The sequence below is a fragment of the Zonotrichia albicollis genome, chromosome 4 (assembly GCF_047830755.1).
Source record: "Zonotrichia albicollis isolate bZonAlb1 chromosome 4, bZonAlb1.hap1, whole genome shotgun sequence".
Taxonomy (NCBI): domain Eukaryota; kingdom Metazoa; phylum Chordata; class Aves; order Passeriformes; family Passerellidae; genus Zonotrichia; species Zonotrichia albicollis.
The window spans coordinates 45,677,294-45,695,583 of NC_133822.1; the positions used below are offsets into that span (position 1 = coordinate 45,677,294).

The 18,290-nt window shown below is 37.7% G+C and overlaps 1 protein-coding gene across 7 annotated transcripts in view; it reads right to left on the minus strand.

Annotated features, from left to right (window-relative positions):
• SYT1 (synaptotagmin 1) overlaps window positions 1-18,290 on the minus strand; it is a 336,909-nt gene that overhangs the window by 64,999 nt on the left and 253,620 nt on the right. For 6 of the 7 annotated variants that reach the window (XM_074539685.1, XM_074539682.1, XM_074539683.1 and 3 more), the window contains 3 exons: window positions 11,373-11,495; window positions 8,021-8,188; window positions 4,631-4,798 (listed from right to left, as the gene is read on the minus strand). In XM_074539685.1, the coding sequence (XP_074395786.1) occupies window positions 4,631-4,798; window positions 8,021-8,188; window positions 11,373-11,495 (459 nt within the window). The remainder of the gene's footprint in view (window positions 1-4,630; window positions 4,799-8,020; window positions 8,189-11,372; window positions 11,496-18,290) is intronic. The other variant, XM_074539687.1, reaches the window with a different exon arrangement.

The following is an 18,290-nucleotide window of genomic DNA, read 5'->3' on the forward strand; positions in this document are numbered from 1 at the left end:
GATTTGCTGCTGCAATTTGACAGTGACTTTTGAAAAAATGTCCTTTCCTCTTATATCTTTGCAAGTTTCAGTTCCAGAGTCAATGAGCTGGGAGGCTCAGTAACTTTGTCACAGTCTCTAACTTCTGTGAAGTACACCAAGGTACTAAATACACACGTTTCAGCCCCACTTTTCCACCTCCTTTCTTCACTTTTTACTTTTGGATAAGACAGGAAAGAACAATCCTCATGAACAGCACAGTCAAGGTTCACAGACCTGCTCTTTCCACCTGAAGAAGGCCTCCCTCTCAGCCCTTTCCAAGGCAGCACCATGCATCTCTCCTGCTGTGGTTGTGCATCCCATAGGAGTGTGGTGTTTTCCAGCAGATCTCTCACTCAGAAGCCTTGTATAAAATATACCCATCATCACCCACTGTGGTATGAGCATGCATCCATCATGTAACCTAACCATGGTGGATGCCTGATCAGATAATGCAGAGAGTCTCATGTCATGGCTCTGTAGAAGTTGTGAAAGATCTGCAGAACTCTTGGTGGTGGATACTGTCAGGTCAACAAAGATCCTTCTCCTTATAAGTCTCTGCATCTCCACTGCTTTCAAGGGAAAGAATTGTTTCTGCTCTTCCTTATATTCCCTAAAATTTCTTGGCATGTTTGCTACAACCAGCTTTCAATTTAAGTGCCAATATAACAAAATGTCTGGAGGGAAATCAGCTGAAGTATTCAGAAGATGACTCTCAGTATGATTCACACCGCTGTGAGCAAAGAAGAGGTCTGTCTGGCCTTCTGTACTGGAGTGATAACAGATATTGGATGCAGTGTGTACTCAGATAAAGTTAATAGCAATGACATCTGGTAGATGACAGAGAGGAGCAAACTCCTGTGATCTGCTTTTTAACACTCGGTGCCCAAACCATTATATGTCAGACTTGGTATAAGTGAATAACCTTTCAGCATCTACCACTCCTCCCTCCCACACTCAGTCAAATGAGACTGAAGGACTACTAGACACAGGGACAGCAGATCTAAAAGCAGCCAAGGAAAAAGGATTCAAGGTATGCAGCTCATTAGTAGCAGCCTCCTCAATATTTAGCAGTCATTGCACATTCCCAAAGCCCTCTCACAGTCATAACAAATGCTCACACAAAGGCTTGTACCTTCAAAGTACTTCACCGACATAAATATATTAATAAGACCTTTCCCAGAAGAGAACGCAGTGTCAGAGAGATGCCATTCAAGTGACTGGGCTGTGAGAGATAGAGCTTACATTATTTCATTAAACCTTCACCCTCCGTCTTCAATTTTAAGCCCATTTTAAAAAAGGGACAGAATGCACAGTGGAGCTTTATGAGCAAAAAGAAGAGTAACTGCTTGCAAAATTGTTTTGCCTCCTATGATTGAAGTGGTAATTAAGTTGTAATTCTGTGATGCGCATCAACTGAATTTGACATAAACTAAAACTGAGATGTTTATATTCACTTTGACTGATGCCACCTAGATAGTTCTTTTCAAGTGACTAGTGACAACTGCCACTGGTTCACTTTGGTATACATCTTGTCTAGGGGTCATAATTAAAACATTAAGGATACTTTGGCAACTTATACTTAATTTCAAACTTATACTTAATTTTCATATTTAGAATTATAATTAGCACTAGATTGCTGAGAACTGACAAACTTCCCTAAGTGTCATAAGGACAAGAAAGGAAATAAAGGCTGTCATTCTTCAAATATTGCAAATCTCCTGTAGATGTGCTTTTCAAGGGCAAATTCATTACACAATTATAATATGTATAATAGTAAAAGATTTTTTGTTAGCAACAGAATTACATTTGTCATAAATTTTTGGATTAAATACAGTTGCTCAGGTTTTAATTTGTTATTTTAGTAAGCCAGACCACCATATCATATGCATGATCACTACCAAGAGTCAAAGCTGTGTCTATGATATAGGTAGATCATGTTAGCCTTCATATACTCAGTGCTGTTTTTGCTAATTCTGAAACCAGGGTACTTCTTGGCTGCAGCTGTATCTGCCATGAATTCTGCAACATCTGCTGGGGCAGGTGACAATCCCTGTATGCAGATATGGTCTCACTCATCCCCACTTATCACCACTTAAAATACAAAAGAATTTGCTTGGAATCTTTTCTGTGGTGCAGGGACTAGAACATCAAAGATGGTAAGGTTGAATCAAATATGTAATATGCATGATATTTCATGTGAAACACAGATCTCAAACTTCTGACAGATGCATTTCTCCTGGTCTTGGTAGAGATTTCTCTTCCAAATTGGGCTAAGCAATTATTTGAATCTGTCTCATCATATATATGACAGAAGTAGAGGTTCCATAATAGGGTAGAATTAAGTTTGGATTAAATAAACTTGTCTAATGAGTGTTTTTTGTAGAATCACTTTTTAGGTGTACAGTGAGCTTATGAGCTCTTACAAACTAGCTACACATAGTATATAGAAAATTAAGATTAAAATGTCCCCATATACCCCAAGTTGTGTTATTTATACCCCAAGTTGTGATATTTTTCCATATTGACTGGATACCTTGCATGCTTGAGCATTGAGATGCAAAAATAAAACACGAGACCTCCTGTAGTATGAAAAAATATTTGAGGAGTTGGTCTAAGCATAGTTTTTCATGATGCTTTCACATCCTATATATTGCCTAGTTTCTTATAAATAAAATGGCCATGCTTTGGTGGCAACTTCAAAAAGGTTCCATTGAAAAAGTATAAAAATAACAGCGGTTCTTCTGCATAAACAGTACCTGAAATTTGAAGAAAGATGAGGGAAACCTAGATTTCATCACTACAGTAAACTATTCAGAGATCTTGCAATACTCTTCCAATATCCAAATACTTCCAGAATTATTTATTTTAATTATCTCCTTCTGTTTTAATAAATAGTATTTTCTGCCTCAGAATGCATTTCTGGATGTAGCTCGCACACTCAATATCCATTTCAAGCAAGGTTTTAATCATATTATATTAGCAGGGTATGAATTCTATGAAAGCAACCAAGTGACTATATGAGGTCTTACTGTGGATCTTAGCTAGAACACTTAAGAAGCAACTTTCTATGCAATAAGGCAGATGAAACCCCACACTAATCTGTAGCATGTTATCTGTAAGCTGCATATAGGGATATCATTGTTTATGTTCTAAAAGCCTAATGTTATACTACAAAGGCAAAGTGACAATGCCTTTTTGCATAGTTTGGCTTATTTTATGTGTTTTGAAACAGAAAAGCATGAAACACTTTGAAAGCACAGACAGCCGTGTAATAAAAAACCAGTTTGCTGCTTAATAAAATTTGGAAGGATTAATACACCCCAATTTCACATTTTCAGCTTTTTCGTATGCTGGATGCTTAAAACAACAGGGCCCTTGAACTGAAAACTTTCTTTTTCTCTTTTTTAATTTTCATATTTAAGAGTGGAAGAAAAATGCCCCATATACCAGGGCACTGATGTCACCTGCAGAAAGAGAGCCCTGCAAATACTGCTGCAAATACTGCCACTATGAAACAATGCCATGTAGAACACTCTTAATGTAGCAGTGGCTTTCAAATCAATAAGCAGTTGAAAAAAGCCATCTGAAAATACAGTCTTTAAAACAAACACTCAAAAAGGAAGACTGAAATCTACCATTTCTGAAAACCTGAGAAGGCTGCGTGGTTCTGCATATGATGCTGTTTTCACCACTTTTAGTCTAAATCAATACTCAGGTTTTCATCACTTGTGAGAAGGAAAGATTTCATTCAGAGATTGTCCCTTTAATTACAGAAACTAAGATTTGAATCCAAAGCACTTTATTAGCTGAATTAGATGATGAGAAACTCAGACTCATGATTACTTCTCCTCCCACCAGAGAATTAAAGCATGTTATGCACTCTGAGTGGGCAAGTACTGTCTATGAATCAAAAGAAAAAATAATGTAAAAATGAAGGAAAAATAGTCTTAGAATAAGCAAAAAGTTGGATGTATCAGTATGAACAAGCTCATAGGATGCACAATCTGATGATGAAATATTTCCAAGAAGTGTTTTGTGTACATGTAGCACTATACCTTATAAATAATGAATCCAAGGGATGTTGACAATGAGAGGAAAATAAAAAAGGTAATAAATATTTGAGTAAGATGCCATTCCAAGGTTTTTGTAAAATTCATAATTCTAATCAAAGGATATTACTGAATAGCAGTTCAATAGAACTGTAAGGTATTTCAGTGAAACCCTATCATTATCATCATGCACAATGAGATGTCTTGAGATGCAAACCCTCGAGAATCACTAAGAAACCTAAATGCACACCACTTATAATCAAATGCAAATTCTATGTACCCAAAATGCAGCAATTCAAGAAAATGTCAAACTCATGAAAACATTTTTAATAGGTTGCATAGAGTATCAAAAAGATTGATTGAATTAGCAGAGGAGAATGTCGTATTCAGTGAGTATTGGAAAAGATGCTTATCAAAAATTTATCAGACAAAGTAAATCTGAGGACTGCTGATAACAGATGGGAGCTGTCTCGGCAAAAAAAAAAAATATTGCTGGTTTGTCTGTTTCTATAGGTGAGGTAAAAAGTGTTCTGGGAGGAAAAAAAAGTGATTTTTCTTACCTCTTCTTTCTCTGCACTTTGCAAGTCCCTCCACTCCTCAGTGACATGACCGAAGTCCACTGTGTTCATTGCAACTTTATATTCCCCAATGATATCATGTTTGGAGAAACGATCAAAGTCATAAACTGCCATCACTAAAGTTTTTCCACCCAGCTCAGAGTATGGCACCTGCAAAGACAAGGAAATGACAAACTCTGCATCTGAGACAATAAAGATTGGTCCACTACAATGCAAATCTATTTCTTTGGTTTATCAGCTGTCATCTCAGGTAAATTGAACTGCAGAGAAAATTATGAGGTGTATTTGTTTCAGAGTCACCAGATGCAGTATTTTTTGAGACAAGGTTCTGGCACTCAATAGAGCAATGTGGCAGCTCACTCATCACTCCTGCGTTTTTCTCATTCTACTTCAAATCATTTTGTGGGTGATGAAACTGAAACAAGAAGCCAAATTACTTGCACTGAAGACACATGAACTTTTCACACAATGGTGTTTTTTCCTCAATAAATCACCTGTCATCACTCAGAGATGGCTAGCTCCCAGACTCATGAAAAAACCAGAACTGGCTTATTGTATATGAAACAAAGTAATTAGACACTGGATATGTCTCTTACCGTACCAATACCTATTACTTACCAAGGCATATTTTTCAATACTATATCTTTCACATGTTAGATGTTAGGGTGCTTTTTAAGTCACAATGTGTAACTAGAAATTGTGGTGGCAGAAGGCCAAGTTCTGACTAATTCTTCAGCTGCTCTCATGTGGTTCATACAGATGCTGTGGTTTGGATGTTCACGAGTCACAATTTTAATACTGGGATGGAGACAAGCAGTTCCGGTAAGCTACACCTGAGTTTGTGTCTGAAAAGGTCTGATTTAGGAATTGTTTGGATTTGTAGGAACACTTAGTCAATCTGAATATATCCTACAAGCATAAATGGTTTCCATGGGATTCAGTAAATACTTCTTTATTAATTAGAAAGTGAAAGCATGGCATTACCACTGGCCTTGTTAACCTCTATGTTCTTGTCTGCTTAAACCCTAGGACTGTTGTCTTTCGTTACTGCTCAGCTTCCATCTGCTTATTAAAATACTAACTAATAAGTAGTAATTTTCCCTTTACATAACTTCTTATATAACATTTAGAATAAGCTTATCAATTTGAGAGCCAGATCTAGCTCCCACTATTTCAGTAGTACAGGGTTGTGTATCTTAGTAAGTACTACAGCAAAATCTATTTTCCATTCTCTAAATTATCTGTAGCTTCTAAAAACCTAGAAAGGGCAAAGGTTTGTGAAGGGAAAAATTCTAAATAATGTTAGTTTTATTTTTACACAGCCTGGAAAACAGGAGGAGAAAAATGTTCTTAAGTTTATTTCTCTGTTAGTTTACAATACCACTTAATGGATTTTGGTCACTTGGAATACAAAGACTACATCATTATTTACTTTTCTGTACTTGATCTCAGTAAAGCTCATTTTAGCTACCTCCCTTTCTAAATGTTTCCTTCATTTGTTACTTCTAATTGGCCTCAGTCTCCAGCTTTGTTCTGGACTATCAAGGATGGCCTCAGCTCTTGTGAAGGGCTGCTTCCTCTCCCTGCTCTCTGCTCAGACATAATCAGTCAGTGAGACTTTGGTAAAAGGACATGTATACAGGAGTGTTTTTCAGGCACAGATGGGTCACTAGCCCTCTAGCCATGAACCCTGCTCCCACTCTGGATCTGAGGAGGAACACCTCCCTCTGCCAGGCTGGTGTAGGGCAGGATTTCTCGGTTCCTTTTGGCACTGCGTGTGGGTACACAACTTAGACAGCTGCAGTCTGACAAACGCACCCTGGAACAGCACCATGGATGTCTGGGAAAAAGAAATGAAAGAGGGAAGGACTAAGGTTCAGGGCTCAAGATGCAACACAGCAGGAACACAAGTCAACTCATTCCCATTAGCTGTACTTTGGGAGGAAGGCAGGCAGCTGTGCCCTGCGAGAAGGCAACAGCACAGGCTGGGCTGCCTGTTGGGCAGCACTGCTAGAGATGGGAAGGATGCCAGCAGGAGCTGTGCACCACCTGAAGTGGGTCACAGGAGCAGAGCTCTGCACAAGTAAATGAGACACTGTCAACAGCTCCCACAGAAGTTGCTATTATGGCTGCAGTTCCAGTTAAATGGTCACTGGAGTTCTCAGAACAACGACAGTACTTGGCATGCTCTGCTGGTTTTCTCTCAAGTACAGACCACAGACCACAGGGGATGAAAATACCATATTGAGATTCACCTAAACACTCTGTCAGGTCTGGCATGGGAAAAAACCTATTTTCTGGAGCATAAAATTTAAATATTGAAGATGTGACTTACAACAAGTGGACATTATAGTCCAGAAGTGGCTGATCTGATTTATAACTTGTGTCTTCATCTTAGATGACAGCATTATTTGTTCTTTCTTTGCCTTAGTGAGCTGCATAGGAATACGTAATTTAGAACTCGGTTTTCTTTTAAATGTTCTCTTAGGAAAGCTCAAGAAAGAAATAACTCCCCACAAAAGATTACTTTTATGAACATCTTCAAGGAAAAAATAAGCTTATATATGCAGTAGTAGTTGTGGCCTACAGGGATATCTTTCTCATTGAATGATTTCATAGCCTGAGTCTTTCACTGTTCCTGTTTTCATTCTGGAGCTGTCATTATAAGATTGGGCACAAAGAGAAAGGCCTGAAGTAACAGCAGAGGAATGTATATAAGGAGAAGCCCTGTGAAACCTGCTGTACACTATTCCTTTACTCCATTTAACTGGGGTTTGAATTTGGCCATAGTTTTAGAAAAACACTATTAATAGATACCACTGGAACGATGTAAATACTGCAATGTAAGGCTTACCTACATTTATTTAATTCATATTTTATTAAACCTGAGAAAGGATTTCTTTTCATACATAAAGTAGCATGGCAAAGAACTCCTGTGATGAAGTCTAGCAAGATTAATCTGCTATATTGTCCTTCACCCATTTACGTCCCTTGAGTTTTAATTTATATTTCAGGGAATTTTATCCTGAATTTCATAAATTTCAGATATTTAAAGAAAACATTGGTCTAGTGAAATTTACATGACATTTGTTGATGTGTCACTGTTTTCTGAATTTCTCGTATGCTTTATCCAGCCATAAAACATGGATCAGATTGCCATCTATAAGGATAATCTGAGTGCCTAAAACCAAACTGTGCCTTTCAAACCTTTCTGATCCTGTATTGCATAGCAAGATTGAGTATCATGGCTTTCTACCACATGAAAAATAATTTTCCTGCAATTATCAATTAGCTAAGACATCTAAATTCATAGCCAAGCATGAGATACAAAGTGGTTAAATTAAGAAATATCAATAATTATAAAAAAACTACCTTGAATGTAAATTGCTCATTGAAAACAGGGTTAAGGGTCTTTCTGTGGACTTTTGTCTCATATTTCTTCTTCTTATCAGGCAGCAGGAAGACTTTCACATAGGGATCAGATGTACCACCCATATCTAATGCAGGCAGCTCAGCTGCTTGAATAATTCCAACCAGAAGCTGAAAAGAGAGTAAAAAACAGCAGAATGAAATTTCAAATAGATATCTATAGAAATACTGTAACAGAGGAATGCATATGCAGACTCTATTTCTGGTCTAGGAGAAACTAGACTTCCCTCACTTCTCCCTGCCACCCCCCCTTTAAGGAAGGCAAATGAAGCAACACTACTGACTTTGGAAAACCAATTATGGCAGATGCAGACTGTACAAAGCCTGTTTTAAAGCAGAAAAGAGGTTTTCAAAGGGCAGCTGATTACAGCTAAATACAGACTTCATCCTTTTAAAGACTGCAATCAAATAACTTTCAATTGCTCTCTCCTCTTGTGCATTATTTTTCTCTGCTGCGCACCATGAATAGAAATCACATTATTAAACAATCAAGAATGTCTAATTTTGACTACAAAATTTGTATTCTAAACCCCCAACATGTAACCTTCCCCCAGCCAAACACAAAAGGTGATAAAATCAAATGCAAATTCTCAGTCAAAGCTTTACTGAAAACAAATGAATCTTGCAGTCTTCCTTATATTTACATTCTCTTGCTATGTACATGAATGGGCCCAGGCAGTAAACTAAGGACAGCATTTTCAAAAAATATCTCAAGAAAATGAACCTTTGGTAACTAAATCCTAATAACAATTTTTAATCTCATTGCAAAACAGGAAAAATGTATCTTTAAATTCTTATACACTTCAAAGATAAGACTGAAGCACAGATGGAACTCGTCAACATCTTGGCTGTTTTTTGTGTTATAAATCAAGGCTTATGCTATGTTATGTTATGTCATGTTATGTCATGTAATCTAGACACTCCGGACTGCATGAGGCCTTATCAGCATAATGCAGCTGAGAAAAAGAAAACAATTTTAATCTTGTTTCATAGATGCAAAACTAAAGTAAACACTGAAGTGTTTCTTCAAGGTCATTCTGAAGATATTAGGAACTGGGAATGAAATCTGAGAATATTTTCTTCTAAATCAGTGCTTCAATCACAATATATTTGCTTCTCTCATGAATGAATTGTTTAAAATTGGAAACAGGAACTCTATCAACTGGAATATAGAACAATGTAGTTAATCTGTGGAAGAAACTTCTGGCTTCTAAGAGACTCCTCTAAGCTGGACTTAAAAGTTGGACAGCTTTAAATTCACAGTATGGCCTGCATGCTCTCTCATTGATTGGACTCTTAAGCTCCATGAAACATTTTCCTTTTGCTGTATGAAATGATTCTTTTGTGTCCCACTTTTATTCTAGATGCATCAGTTCATAAATACATGAATAGGCTCAGGATCTACACATCAAAGAGTGAAAAACAAGTCTATGATTTTTAGTTAACATAGTGGAAAAGCAATTCAATTCCTCTTTACAATTTCTCTCTCTAAAACTGAGGCACAGTGCTCTGGAGAGTTTATTGGTCATCTTGTATTCTTAACCCTATTCAATATATTAGCCAAATTTCGGGACTGTAGTTTCATGCCATTGCACTATACTAACATAAATGAATCCACTCTCCTACTCTTTTACATCATCTATCCTTTGAAATTTTAAGCTGCTAAATAGTTCAGAGCAGCACAATAAAACAGAAATCCACAACTCAGATAATTTATTATCTTAATTAAATACAGACGTACAGATTTGTGGCTCTTCCATCCTATTTTCCTTTGTAAAATATGGCTCATAAAATCAACATACCCTTTAATAAAATTCACACAGAAAATTTGTTTTCATAGTCTAAGAAAACTGAAATCCATTTTTCAGAACACATTTGCAGTGTTTCCTTTCCCCCTCATTAAATCTTCTGCTTCTGAAGGGTCTACACTTCATACTGATTTCATACTGATTTCATACTGATTTCAAGGGGGATCAGTGTGACTTATCACATGGCCAGGCAATTTGCTCTGCGAGTTGAGGAAAAGCTCCTTTAGCAACAGTTTCTTGAAAGGCTTCAAATCTCTTTTTAGCTCCTGCATTGTAAAACAACCATTGGTAGTCAGAAGATTGTTGAAATAAAGGAAAATACTATTTATTATGCCAGGTCATAGCTGTGTATAAATACCTTCCTGCGAATAGAGAATTTTTTCTTAATTTCTCCTATTGTCCTTGCCTTGCAACAAGTAGGAGTACCATGCTCTATGAACAGCATCAAATAAAGAATATGAATGTGGAATTTATCACAAGTACATATGGAAGGCAGTTCAGGTGATGAATAGGAATTACCTGAGATTTACCTTCAGTAGTCATCTCTTTCCCTAAACAGGAAAGAATGATGTGATTTTGACTGATATCGTCAAAAAATTAAATGCAGGATACGTGTTCTCAAGTTTACTAAAAGATACAGAGTAGAAATGAAGAACTCAGATGAGTTGGTGTGTTTTGGGCCAAAATTAAACACAGTGAATTTTAATGTGAGGCTGTGAATTGGTTTATTTGACAAAACTGATCCCTGGCAAAGAGGCTGGGTAGGGGAATAAAATACGTTCAGCATGTGGCCACACCTGTTAAGCTGGTCAACTCTAGGACTACACACTACAGTGTCTACTCCTTCAGTACTCTGCTGTTAGTCTTACCAGCTTCAGAGCAGAGCACTGAAGGAGTATCAGTCCTTAAATTCTCGTCCAAATTTCCTCTGTTTTTTTTGTGTATAGACCTTTTTATTTGAACTTTTATTCCAGATTAGAATTTTGGGAAGTGTACTTTCATAGAGAGCAACAGAACCTGATGCAGCTAGTTATTACAGCAAAGCACACATTTGTGTGTGCAATGAGAGAAAGCAATCTTACCAACCTTCTAAAAGACCCAGTGAATCAACTTACCTTTAGCTCCCTCTACTTTTCCTTTCATTTGGGTTTGCTTACATTCTAAATACTTGAAGGCTGAAACTACATTTTAGTGACTGCATGCAAACTCCATAATTTATGTGGATTGACATTAGTTGGTGATGTTTTAATTTAAGTTATTAATAATCATTACATAAAACTGGATATTCAGTTTTTGATTAAAGGTGTAATATAAAGTCCAAGTGCATGCAATACCAATTTAGTAGTACCTCTGCAATGAATTTTCTGTCTTATTTTCTCCCTTTAGTCCAAGCAAGTAGTAAGGATTTTGGAAATATCTGCTTTAACTAAATGCATTCTCTACTTGCACACACAGAAATGAAATATTACAGGTTGGTTGTTTCAAACCTGATTGTTCTGGAAGTCATAATCCAAAGAATATTGTATTTTTCCTAGCTTCTCGACTTCCTTGGCTTCTTCCTTCTCTTCCCCATCAGTCAGCCCAGTCTCAGCATCATCATCCTTAAGAGCCTAGAAAGAAGAAATGTAATATTCATAAATGAGGCAAACCGTTAAGTAGCAGTTTAAAATAGACACGATCCTCAAATCTATTTTAGAGCCATTAAAAGCAAGCAAAACAGCAGAAATTCCAATATGCAGTTTTCATATATATCTCTACTTTCTGAGTTGCTCAGTAAGATGTTATAAATCAGCAAGCAAGCAATGGAAGTAGGAAGGAAGCTCCTTGGACTATAACAAGCAAGGATTGTTATAAAACCTGCAAGTAGAAACAAAATATCATCTTGATGTGAAGAGATAGTTCTTCTGGGCTCAGACTGGGCTCTTAAAGAGGCACAAGGAGGCAAACATGCTATTAAATAAGCCAAGTCACGCATTCATTCAACTTAAGAATCTTGGCAATATCAAACCTGGTTGTACATGCTGTGCATTGTTTGCATTTGGCAACATATTTCTGTAGGACTACTGTGATAAAGAGCATGTGCTGTGGATGAGCTCTTTCTACAATCATATGCCAAACATTTTTCATGTTTTTTAGAATGAATATGGAAGCAAAGTTTCCACCATGCCATTAGCAAATGCATGTTCCTCCTTTTCCCTCCCTCCCGAGACCAATTTCCTTTTTATTCATTCTCGCAATAAAGCTTGGCTGAACCAAATTGATTGCAAGTTTATTTTAGTTTGCTTAGAAAGAAATACAAAAACAAAGAAATACAGTACTGCTTGCAAGCTTTGTCTATTGCATATAACCAATTTTTTAAAGGACACAGCATTTATCTTAGATTTTATACATAATTAAAATACTACATGATGTAATTTTTTTCCTGTACCAGAAAGCAGAAGTATTTTCACTGTGTAAAAGGTAATTCATACCATTATTAAACCATATGAACAATAATTAACTATGTAGATCTTATTCTGGGCAGATTCTTTCCTAGATAAGAAGGGAAAAATAGACAGAAGTGATGAGTCAAATAGTGAAAAATTTTGGAAAATGTGAAAGTAAAGTTGAGAATGTGAAAATAAAGAATCAATACAGAGCATTCATCCAGAATTATTTGCATGTTACAGTAAACAGAGTACTTGTCTGTAAGAGCCCTATCTGAATGAAGGTTCTTGCTGTATGAAGTTTCTGCTTGCACAGACGAAGTGCCAGAATAAGATGTGTTCTTTGTTGGAATGTTGTTTTTCTGCAATTGTGGTTTTTTGTGTTGTAGGAAACCTTCAGCATTTCTTAACAATAGGTTGCTGCTGGATCTCTGAAAAGGTAGCAAGGCTAGAGAGTAGCTATGTACACAGCTATAGTGGTTAGGGACAGAAGAAACATGAAAGCATTCACATTCTCACTCAGCCTTGAATACAGCGAGGGCCATGCAACACTGTGTGGATTTGGAAAGAAGGAAGATTCATCTCTGAAGTAGAAAACGTTCTTCTCCAAAAGCCACATCTAAACAAAAAAGGTCAGACTCCAAACTGTATGATACTGAGCAATTATTTCTCTACTTTTGAAATTAGCTAGAAATTCTGTTGGCATAGCTCAAATGAAACCAATCCAACAGCTTTGATTTTTGTGAGCTGAGGAGCTGGGTCTCATGTAAATATCCGAATGCTAGTGAAGGATGGACTCTCTACTAGAAACATAAATAACATTTTACCTGGATGAGATTGGGGGGAAAGGTCAGTGATAGACAGAATCGCCTGTGAGACTGGAAGAATAGTATTTTTTAAACCAAACCATTTCTATTTGGAAGGGCTGAACTGCCTGAAATGAAATTTGGTTTGAGACATTTTATCACTGACCTCTTAGTAAGTTCCCTGCCCGTAGCACAACAAGAAGTGTGACACTTGAAAACTGATGGGCTCTCTGGCAGACCATACATGTGATTTTCAGGATATGGAGTGACATGATTATGCCAAACACTCTTGCTTTTGGTAATAAAAATAAGCTTAGGGTTTTGTGGTCATAAAAAAAGATGTGACTCAATCCATCTGAAGCAACCAGGTTTATTTGAGCCTGGAAACAACAGGAAAAAAGAGGAAGTCAGAGTGGGATGTTAACTCCAAGATCCACTGCTCTGAATCATCCCTGTATGGTCCTAAAAGAGGACTCCATGATAAAAGTGTGATATCCAGTTCCAGTATATTATTGTTTCTGGGACAAGTACTGGCCTTTCTGTTTTTCCACTAGCTTTTGACCTGGATTTTCTTTGAGAGGAAATATCCTATGGCCATTCTCCAGGGAGGAAAGTGAGAAGGCAAAAAGAACATTATTTGCTAATTTTCAAGTCAGAGGAATTTGTAAACAGTCCATCAAGGCAATAGCTATATATCCATACTTTCTCTGGGAAAACTACATTCTCTTCTGCAAAGCTGTTCAGTCCAGATGACAGAGCTGTGGGTAGCTCAATGTGAAAAAAAGTTCTTACTGTGACTACAGACAATATAACGGGAAGCTAACATCTCTCTTGCAAGGGAGTTCTGAAGTGCAGGCAGGAAACACTGTATGCTTAAGAAACTCTCTCCACAGGTTATAAGAAGCCTACTGGAAAGGTGGAAGCTATTTCCATGAGAGATGGAAAACATTGTACCTTACTGACATCAGCTGAGGAGCTACATGATTCTTCTTGACCTTGACTCAGAAACACTGAACCACTAAGAAAAAATACTGAGAAAGAAATGGTGCTTTTATATGGACAAGTTTGTGGCACTAGGGGCAGGAAAAAAAGGACAAATTATTACCTCTAAAGCAGTCTGTAAATAATAGTTTTTACTGTTAAGAGAGGAATTTGCTTTCCAACTAGAGGCTAATGCTTCAGGAAGAAGCTGAGTCAAAAGAAGCACCAAAGCTTCTCATGTTTGATTTAGCTGCTGAATTCCAAAGAGAAAGAAGAATTGGTTTGCTTCAAAGTACTTGAAACACCCCACAGGGATTTTAATTTTGTATTGAGATTCTCCGAAAGATCAATATTTAATGGAATACTACTACAACCCTCAATTTATATCATACTGCATCACACCGTATTGAATCTTACTATTGCATTGCTACAATCGATTAAAAGAAGCAGCTATATTTTAAAAATAAAAAGTTTTTAATTATAAGCAAGTTTTTTCCTCAAGCCTTTGCAACTGATAAACCATAACCAGAAAGATTTGATTTCATTTAGAGGAATGTAAGCCCTGCCTTCTCTACCATTTTCTTTAACTTCATGATATTTTAATTTTTATTTTTTCTGTGAAGTATGCAACATGGAAATGCATAATTACATTGTGCTGGAGACTGGATTTATCTTTTCTAATTTGAGCTGACCATGAATTTTACTCGAGCAGTTTCTTCATTTCTGCATTACATATGCAGAAACGCATAACAGTAAAACATCTATATCCTCTCAAATGCATGTAAGTATCTGAAAAATAGGCTTATATGTAAACAGGTATAGGAATGTACCAAGAAAGAGTTAATCCAGCACAAAGATTTCAAGGTGATACATCTGTGTCTATTGAAATCAAAACCACTACTCTGCAGTAGTTCTTACAACAAAAAGACCTAAATTACAGCAATTTGAGATCCACTGTTCAATCTTCTGGTTGCATCTTCACTTCCATAATGTTATTGAGAGTGGTTTTGCAGCCTCCTCTTTTCTTCTGAGATGTTAAAGAAAATGCCTAATTTTCAATTCTTTTGAAACTCCACACCCTGTAGTGGCTTTTTACACCTCCTGGGTTTCTCCCTCTCATTCCCCTAGCTGGCAAAAGCCTCTCTCTGGTGCCACTGTATCCTGACACTGCAAACATCCCTTGCTTTCAGCTCAGGTCCACCAAAACCCCTGCACCTTGTCACTAGGCTTGCCCCACTACTATCAACCATGAAAAACAAAAGAGATTCTGGGGCTTTAAACAACTTTAATTCCTCCCCAAACTATACATAGAAAATGAGAGAGTCTGCAAGGGCAGCTGCCCTGCTGGTTGTCTCCAGACTCCACATGTGCAGAAGCTTCAGGAAAGTGGTAGGAGACTCATGCAACAAAGCTGCTGGGGGAGCAAGTGTACTGCCTTGCCTCTGTACTGAGAGGCAGAGGCCACAGTCATGACTGAGTCCCGTCTTGTTAGTTTATGTTGCAAGCTATTTAAAATGCAAAGTGTCTTTCACTTCTGTATATAAAGAAATGCTTTCACTAACAGAGGTTTTAGGGTTCCTTCTGTTTATGGGGTGGCCTACAGCCTCACTTTTAAGGAAACAAGTTACCATTAAGCAAGAAGGAGAGACATTGCGAAGCAAAACAAAACACTGACTGCAGCCCGTAAGTTTGTTCACTGCGTGGTGCATGCTCCTATCCTGATTTCCATCACCACCTGCCCCTCCATCATTTCTTTTGGAACGGTGAAGGAAATATTGTTTTAATGTTTGAATGATGGCCAGTCCTCAGGCTTGTGCAATGCCTGGTGAGCTGGAAACAGAAAACAGAAAGATTTTGTAGCAAGAATGTTCTGTGCCATGTCCAACAATGAATTTATTGGAAAGGCAATTTTTCCTCCACAACTAGAAATGACTGCTTTTCCACTAATGGTGGTACACCTCTTATCATTATCTTTCCCATTCAAGAACACCATAATTCTGATCTGGCCAATTTTTATCCCAAGAGAAAACAAAAGCCTTTAAAAATTTCCATCTGGTTCCCTATCACAAAGCAGACAAGCCTGCAATTGTAACATGTTCTCTATCACAGTCTCTCAGAAGGAAAGGCAATATTTCATTCATTCAGCATCTGCTTTCTCTCCATGAATTAATTTAAAGAGCATGTTGTGCCTGGGTTTCCAGTGGCTGCGACAGGCTTTGGTCATTGTGAAATCTACTTTGCCATTACTGCTCTAAGAATGTTGGCCTCACATACCAGCAGTGGGCCACACTGATGCACACAATGAAAAAAAACCTGCTGGGTTCAGCATGCAATGCCCTGACTTGCTTGATTACTCCCTTGCTTGTTATCCAGTTTTTAAATGGCCTTCGTTGGGTTATTCAAAAGGTTTTCTTTCTTTAGGAGCTCTATGACATGAGGTCATCATGTTCAGCTTAAGCATTTGCTGAATTGTTTGGGTACCAAAGTACCAACTTTATCTGGTACAACAGAAAAATACAGAAAATGCTGCAGGTGTTCATTGTAAAATATGAATACATTCATTTAAGTTGGAGCTGTTAAGCTCACAAATCAATGTGTTTTTAATGTTTCATAAAGCCCTATAGCCAGTGTTTATAGACTGAAAAAAGATGAAGCTGATCTCAGAGCTGGGAGCCTATTTTGGGAGTTCACCCCGTGGGTCAGGGTCTGCTTTGAAGGCAGGGCCCATATGTGTGTGAAGCAGAGGTAGCAGGCGCTGCCGCAGGGGCGCTGCCGGCTCTGCCCCCCCGGCCATATGGAGCAGCGCCTGCCCGCACCAGCAGCAGGCTGTGCGTGGGAGGCACCTCAGGCTGCCTGGCCAGGGCGGCTGCTCCAGCAATTGTTCTGCATCCTCCCCACGTCCATGGCACTGGGCCAGGTGGAAGCATGCTTTGGGCAGAGCTGGCTCCTTGACCTGGGAGGACCGCTCAGAGTACTACATTTATTTGTGTTTGGAAAAATCTGTCATACTATATAATTAGGACTACATGTATTTGAAAGTGAAAATTAACCTAAATATAGCCAGTCATGATTTACTGAGTGCCACTTTGATCTATGGAGAAAAAGTTGGCACAGACCTGTTCTACTGGCTTAGGTCCTTAAAAAGAGATAAGAAGATGATTGTCTGACCATCTTCTAAATAGGACTTTATGAGGTACCCGATATTCTCATATTTGAAGGCTGTCAGCTATTCGTATTTGTAAAGAGTAAATATCCTTGCTTAAAAAGAAAATTATTAAATATTCCCAAATATTTAGTTTTTATTTTAATGTTTTAAAAACATATACCTCATTAATATGAACTGCTGGTCTTGTCATAGATTATGCATACCCATTAATTTCAGACATAGTGTAGGAGTTTAGCTCTCTGTACAGTCTGTGGATATAGGTAAATGTCTTGAGAGTCTGATTCAAGTAATTTAATTTAAGGACTAATTGCTTACTTCCTAAATGCCACTCATTAGGAACTTGCAGACTCTGGTCTTGAATAAAGAACTCCAATTTGGTCTGTTAATCAAGAAATGCAAAAAACATCCTTGAAAATGGAAGGTTCCAGTGGTAAGACCTTCACTATAGAAAACAAGACATGTAAAAGAATGAGTAGGATCTGCACCTTCATGTACCCCTAACAGTACAATAGGTTACAAAAGAAATGACAAATTAATTCCTTTACAGAAAAAAATAGTTTAACGAAGGAGGAAAAGAAACTCGGGAAGCATGCAAAGCAGGGTCCTATGTTTTCTTGCGAGTGACTGAGAGGAAGAGACAGGAATGCAAATAAGTCCAGTCTTGTGTCTCACAGCTATTGCTTCCATATTTTCAGGCTTCTGAAATCTAATATAAATCTAAATTTCAAAAGAGTTTTACAGAAAACCTATTTGCAGAACACAAACACTCACCTATAACATTTTATCTTCATAAACATGTTATTCATATTTTTCAGGAAGTTTTATGCCCACTGCAAGTTGTCTTTGAGGCAGGTGAAAAAGCAGGACTACTGGTCAAGGCTGAAATTGAATTAATGTACAAACAGGACTCAGTCAATCCATTTCCACTGCCACAGTAAACTTACTGGGCTTGTTTTCTATAAAGACTCATCCCCAGTGTTTCTGACTAACCCTCTGCAGCTGCTCTGCAGCACATCATCTTTCTGA